Source organism: Muntiacus reevesi, chromosome 3, assembly GCF_963930625.1.
Source record: "Muntiacus reevesi chromosome 3, mMunRee1.1, whole genome shotgun sequence".
Classification (NCBI taxonomy): Eukaryota; Metazoa; Chordata; class Mammalia; order Artiodactyla; family Cervidae; genus Muntiacus; species Muntiacus reevesi.
Window position 1 is genome coordinate 157,968,352 of NC_089251.1, and position 7,080 is coordinate 157,975,431.

The window sequence follows — 7,080 nt, forward strand, 5'->3', positions numbered from 1 at the left end:
CCCTCCACTGACCTCCGGGGCTTCACCTCTCCTCTCTCTTCTTTCCACATTTAGGGCCAAGCCGACAGGGCTTTGAAGATGAAACCTCTTCGTCTGGCCCCACGGACCTCACCGTAGCTAAAGCCCCGGTCCTCCGTTCACTGATTCACCCTCTGTGGGCTGTGGCAGGGTCACGAGACAAAGTGTCTAAGAGCGTGGAGCTGGCACCAGCCGGCCTGGGTTCAAATCCTGCCTCTGCCACTTAGCAGCTATGTGACCCTGAGCAAGGCCTCCCCCTCCCTGAGCCTTGGTCCCCTCACCTGTGAAACAGGGATGCTTAAATCTTCTCCCCAGGCTGAATGGTGCATCTGGAAGAGGGTCTGGCGCTGAACAGCCCCTCCTCTAAGTGCTCACTGCCTCTGAGAGCCGGCGCCTCCAGGAACCAGCGCCTCTGAGAAGGTCCAGCCCCGGGAGGCTCTGGGTACTGACCCTGGGGCCGTGGATGGTGGGAGTGGGGGGTTTACACTTAAATGGAGGGCCACCTGGCAGGCGTGCAGTGACAGCTGAATACATAGATCAGAGGATACAGATTAATTTTTTGTTGACCAACGTTGTTCTGAGAAGATGAAAGCATGGGCATGTGTGGAGATGGCGGTCGTCTCTGGAACCTGGAAGCTCCCTGTGTACCATCTCTCCCATCTTCTGGAAGCTGGCACGGGAGAGGACTTCACACCGCCTGTGAAGAGGGAGCCGAGCGGCTGTCCAGGCTGGCTGGAGCGTGACTGGGTGAAGTCAGCCCCCTCCTGGCCTGCTGGCCCCCCTCCTGGTCTGTTGCCAATGCTGTCTGCCAAGCCAGGTGCTCGGGGCTCAGACTCCGGGGTCGATGGGCCTTCTGGAGAGCAGGGCCCGTGGAGGGGTCAAGCCTGCTTCTCTGGACAAGTCCTGTGGGGCTTTGGGGACCCCAGTTCCGGGGGTCAGGAGCCCCTAGTACGGGCCTGAGTCAGTGCTGTCCCCACCCCTGGGGGCACGGGGTACCCAGGGCCCACCCGGCCAAGGGGCCTTTGACGCAGGAACCGTGCTGTGGGTGTGAGCTGCTCCTTAGCATGAACACGACATGCTGATGCTCTAGTGACGGCCCCTCGGCAGGCACCTCCTGAGTGCACGCCTCACACAGTCAGGGGCTTAGCACCTCTGCCGTTGGGAGCACTACTTGGTCCTTGAACAGAGGGGCGAGGAGCCCTCCCCAGGTCGGGGCTGGGGCGGGGACCCAGCTGGTGGGGGCCCCGCAGGGGAGGACACGGGGCTTGGGGCCTGAGTCCGTCTGGGGCGCTCCGGACGGCGGGGGTAGGCGGCGGGTGCAGAGCTGGGACGAGCTCTGAGCACAGACGCAGGGCGCCGACCTCCTCCCCGCGGGTTGCAGCGTCCGCCTGCAGCACTGGTCAGCTCTTCAAAGAAAACGAGACCACCTAAGGTTTCTGTAACTCTCCCTCCCTTTTTTTTACAGAAAAAGTAAATAAATATGATGACTATTAATCCGACCCCACCCAGGAATGTGAGGCCAGGCTAGTTAAACATTAGGCGTTGATCTGAGCAGAGGGAGCCATTAAAATGGAGAATTACCCTTTTTTTTTTTAAGGAGCTGCTGTGTTTTAGAAACAAAACATGTGCTTTCTCTACATCCAATAGAATGGATGATGGTCTATTGAGGGCCAAGTCCAGGGCATCTGCAGGAGGCTGTCAGCTGCCGTCCAGCGGTGGGGAGAGGGACTCAGAGCATCGGGGGCAGGGGTCCATGCTGGGCAGGGGTCCATGCTGGGCAGGGGTCCATGCTGGGCAGGGGTCCACGGGCCCGGCAGCAGGCCCATCTGCACTCTGTGCTCTTTCTCCAGCCCCGTCCAGGCGCAGCTTGCATGTCCACTAACCGCCCCCACTCAGCCCCGGTGAGGGCCCCTCAGGTGGGGACAGACCCGCCTGACTGGGGTCTGTCTTCCCGAGAAAACCTGCCTCACGAGGCACAAGCACCCAAGGCCCCCCAAGCCAGACCACTCTCAGGCGACTAAGCCTCAAAATGTGAATCTATATTTTAAAAGAGAGAGAGAGGCATTTTTTGAGAGACTTTTTAAAAAAACAGAAAAGTACTCAGGCAACAAGGAAAAGACTGTCCATTACCCTTTGGCCTCACCAGGGATCTCCTCTGTCCTCACTGGCCGTCTCCTCTGTCCTCACTGGCCGTCTCCCGCGTCCTCACCGGCCGTCTCCTCCGTCCTCACCGGCCGTCTCCTCCGCCCTCACTGGCCGTCTCCTCTGTCCTCACCGGCCGTCTCCCGCGTCCTCACCGGCCGTCTCCCGAGTCCTCACCGGCCGTCTCCTCCGACCTCACCGGCCGTCTCCCGCGTCCTCACCGGCCGTCTCCTCCGACCTCACCGGCCGTCTCCCGCGTCCTCACCGGCCGTCTCCTCCGTCCTCACCGGCCATCTCCCGCGTCCTCACCGGCCGTCTCCCGAGTCCTCACCGGCCGTCTCCTCCGACCTCACCGGCCGTCTCCCCCGTCCTCACCGGCCGTCTCCCGCGTCCTCACCGGCCGTCTCCCGAGTCCTCACCGGCCGTCTCCTCCGACCTCACCGGCCGTCTCCTCCGTCCTCACCGGCCGTCTCCTCCGTCCTCACCGGCCGTCTCCCGCGCCCTCACCGGCCGTCTCCCGTGTCCTCACCGGCCGTCTCCTCTGTACTCACCGGCCGTCTCCCGAGTCCTCACCGGCCGTCTCCTCCGACCTCACCGGCCGTCTCCTCCGTCCTCACCGGCCGTCTCCTCCGTCCTCACCGGCCGTCTCCCGCGCCCTCACCGGCCGTCTCCCGTGTCCTCACCGGCCGTCTCCTCTGTACTCACCGGCCGTCTCCCGAGTCCTCACCGGCCGTCTCCTCCGACCTCACCGGCCGTCTCCTCCGTCCTCACCGGCCGTCTCCTCTGTCCTCACTGGCCGTCTCCCGTGTCTTCACTGGCCGTCTGCTCTGTCCTCACCGGCCGTCTCCCGTGTCCTCACCGGTCGTCTCCTCTGTCCTCACCGGCCGTCTCCTCCGTCCTCACCGGCCGTCTCCTCCGTCCTCACCGGCCGTCTCCTCCGTCCTCACCGGTCGTCTCCTCTGTCCTCACTGGCCGTCACCCGTGTCCTCACCGGCCGTCTCCCGCGTCCTCACCGGCCGTCTCCTCCGTCCTCACTGGCCGTCTCCCGTGTCTTCACTGGCCGTCTCCTCTGTCCTCACCGGCCGTCTCCCGAGCCCTCACCGGCCGTCTCCTCCGTCCTCACTGGCTGTCTCCCGTGTCTTCACTGGCCGTCTCCTCTGTCCTCACCGGCCGTCTCCCGAGCCCTCACTGGCCGTCTCCTCTGTCCTCACCGGCCGTCTCCCGCGTCCTCACCGGCTGTCTCCCGTGTCCTCACTGGCCGTCTCCTCTGTCCTCACCGGCCATCTCCCGCGTCCTCACCGGTCGTCTCCTCCGTCCTCACCGGCCGTCTCCTCCGTCCTCACCGGTCGTCTCCTCTTTCCTCACCGGCCGTCTCCCGCGTCCTCACCGGACGTCTCCTCTGTCCTCACCGGCCGTCTCCTCTGTCCTCACTGGCCGTCTCCCGCGTCCTCACCGGCCGTCTCCTCTGTCCTCACCGGCCGTCTCCCGAGTCCTCACCGGCCGTCTCCTCCGTCCTCACCGGCCGTCTCCTCTGTCCTCACCGGCCGTCTCCCGAGTCCTCACCGGCCGTCTCCTCTGTCCTCACCGGCCGTCTCCCGCGTCCTCACTGGCCGTCTCCTCTGTCCTCACCGGCCGTCTCCTCTGTCCTCACCGGCCGTCTCCCGTGTCCCCAACGGCCCTCTCCTGCGTCCTCACCGGCCGTCTACTCTGTCCTCACCGGCCGTCTCCCGAGTCCCCAACGGCCCTCTCCTGCGTCCTCACCGGCCGTCTCCTCAGTCCTCACCGGCCGTCTCCTCTGTCCTCACTGGCCGTCTCCCGCTTCCTCACTGGCCATCTCCTGTGTCCTCACCAGCCAGTGTGACCATGTTTGGTCCCAATAAATTGTGCATTCAGCGGAGACATACCCAACCTCTCTGACTCACCCGTCTCTTCTAGGAATCTATCCTATGGAATAAAATCACTGGTCTAGAAGCTCTAGAGCACAAAACCTGTCTTCAGAACTCTATATCTTGTGAAAAAAAGGCAATGCTCCTGCATGCTCATTGAAGGGGCAGAGTTGAATAAATGATTCCAAGTCTACTATGGAATTTTATGCATTTATTAACAATACTGGATCAGTGATGTCTGGATGGATGTGAAGGAATATCCAGTGTTCAGTGAAACAAAACAAGTCAGAGAGGCACGTGTGCATAATCACATTTCCTGAAATAGAAACAATGAGTCTGTGTCTGAGCAGAGAAGGAAAGGCATGTGAGCAGTGGTCCCCACAGAGGAACGGGGCGGGGGCATGCTAGGAGGGGCTGTTAGGAACTACCTCCAACATACACCTCTCCTTTTTTTACCCTGTTATAGCAAGTGTATATTACTCTTAATTTGATTAAAGAAAAAAGTCAAATAATTTAGCAAAAGTCAGCAACAGTGACAAGTCAGGAAAACACTCCAGACACCTCTGGTGGGGTATTTCCATCTACAGAGCAGGGCCTGTGCGTCCCAGGCCAGGGGTCAGAGATTTGTTCTGAAATGAGCTGGAGGACAATTATTTTCAGCAACAAGGGCCACAGGGTCCTTGTAGCATCTGTACAGCCCCGCTGTTTATAGCTCAAAAGCACCCATATGTCAGCGTGGCCGTGCTCCAATAAAGCTTTATTTCTGGACACTGAAATTTGAATTTTATGTAATTGGTTTGTGTCATGAAATATTCTTCTTTTGACTTTTTTCAACCTTTTAAAAATGTAAAAAGACTCCAGGCCACTCACAGGAGCAAATCAAATGGAATCAGCGTATCTGGTATTAGAGAGACTCTGCCCTTTTTGACAGTGAATCCCGGAGGCCAGGTTTCACGGTGAAGAGCAAGCGCTGAGCCTGGTGGAGAAGGGCAGGGAGGGGAGAGACGTGGGTCACGGCACCAGGGCCTCCCTCCCCCCCTCCCTGTTGTGCAGAAATGGAAACTTAAGAGGCATCGCAGACGCCGGCCCTCACCATGCCCCTGGGTGAAGAGGCTTGGACCACATTGAGCCTGTGGCTGTGGTGGCTGACCGGGGCCCCCAGCCCAACTCTTAGCTCCAGGGGAACGGGAATGAGCGTGGCCTGGCTTGTCCCCAGACCCCAGAGGACAGGCTGTGGCCCTGGAGGAACAGCCCAAGCGCTCTGGCCGTGGTGTTCCAGCGGCTCAGGCCAACGGCTCCCCTCTCCCCTCCGGCTACCGCCCCCGTGACCCTGGCCCACAGCCCCGAATTTCCTTCCAACTCGGCTGGGAGCAGGCCGTGCGCTCAGCCCAGGTCAGTTTTCCTGGGTGAATGACGCGGTCTTCCTACAGGCGCTCACAGCTTCTGGATAAAAGTCACTGCACATCCATCCCCCGGGATGGCAAGTCGGGCGTTGGGAGGAAAACGGGAGGACGGTCCTTGGCACAGCTGCACATGTGGGCAGAGGGCAGACGGCGGGGGGATGATGGAGCCCGAGCTGCCACGTGGACCAGGCACCCGGAACACATGCGGGCTGGGACCCGACCTGCCTGTCGTGCCGTGTGGAACCCCGGCACCTGGAGAGACAGTGAAGCTAAGGCTGGTCTCTAAACGGACCCTGACCTGACTTCATTCAGATTCCATTCTATCTGAGCAAAGAGAGTCAAGGCTGTTCTTTTCTGTTCATAAAAGTCTTTTTTGTTCAGACCAGGTGTTTTGCACAAGTATCAGCATGATGAAATTTTCTGTAGCCTTTGGTAGGTCTAGATCAAGCCTATTAAAATTAGAACGTCATTAAAGGTGACAAGAGCATTGGGTGTTCACACCACCATACCATCAGGTCACTGTAAGGAAGGACTCGTCTTCCGAAGTGGCTGCTTAGCTCACAGGCAGTCTGCATCATCTCCACTCTGGCTGCAGCGGCGATGCTGGCATCTCCATGGCGACCTGCTTTCTCAGGATGCTGGCCACATCCTAAAGGGAAACTGTGACCGTTTGCTCCAAGATGCAAAGCCGCCTGCAGTCTTGAAGCATTTCTGTGTTGATTCATATTTTCTCTCTGCTGGGAATCAATTTTTGATGACATCTGTTCAGAATATAGCTGCCGCTGTTCTGAAAAAATGGAACAAAACCTGCAAATCCGAAAGAAAACAGCAGCGCGCTGGGAGGCAGGAGCTGGAGGGCCTGGAGGCAGGGCTGCTGGGGACCCGGGAGGAGCCGGTTGGGGGGGAGCTGGGCGGACTGACCCCTGGGGGGGAGGGCGGAGCTGGACGGGCTGGCCCCGGGAGTGGGGGAGGCAGGTGGGTGGGCTGGCCCCTGGGGGGGAGGGCGGAGCTGGGTGGACTGGCCCCGGCTGCTCAGCCCCACTGCCCTGTGGCCGCCCTCAGCCCTAACTCAGGACTCGCCAGGAAACCGGGGCTGTTTCCTGTCTAGCAGCCAACACAGAAGCCAGGGGCGCGGGGGGCAGAGTTCAGCAGTCCGGCTCCAGGTCTGCCTCTGCGGCTCCGGACCCAGACGGGGCAGCGGCCAGTCTGCCTGGCCGGTGCGAGGCTGATAGCACAGGCCAGGAAGCCCTTATCTGGGGTCCAGTTCGCAGTAAAACCGTAACGCCTGGCAGTTGTTGTTTTTATTTGATTTCATGTGAGGGAAGCTAAACATTAACCTGGCGGAGAGCAGTGTGGCGTGTCTCCTTCTGAAGGGCCGTCCTTCCTCCTCCGCGGTCCACAGGGCCCTCCCATCTCTCTGCCCCTGTGGTCTGGGTGCTGGAGAAGAGCAGAGTCAGGCCTTCCGAGGGTGCCCGGGGGCAGGGCAGGGGCCCCCTCGGTGGGGCCTTCACAGACAAGACACCACGGCAGTGGCTGCCTGACCAGCTGCAGGGAACCCCAGGACCACAGCAAATGTAGGAAGATCCCCAAGCCTTGGATCTTCAGTGCTGTCCCGGGAGGGCTCCTGGCGG

General features: G+C 60.4%; 1 protein-coding gene across 1 annotated transcript; it reads left to right on the forward strand.

The window, feature by feature from the left end:
• Nucleotides 1-627: 627 nt before the first annotated feature.
• Nucleotides 628-6,731, forward strand: LOC136164145 (methyl-CpG-binding domain protein 6-like). The gene is made up of 4 exons (XM_065928943.1): nucleotides 628-952; nucleotides 2,165-4,015; nucleotides 5,263-5,438; nucleotides 6,639-6,731. Exons 1-4 carry the CDS (start codon nucleotides 628-630, stop codon nucleotides 6,729-6,731), a joined length of 2,445 nt encoding a protein of 814 aa, XP_065785015.1.
• The last annotated feature ends 349 nt before the right edge of the window (nucleotides 6,732-7,080 follow it).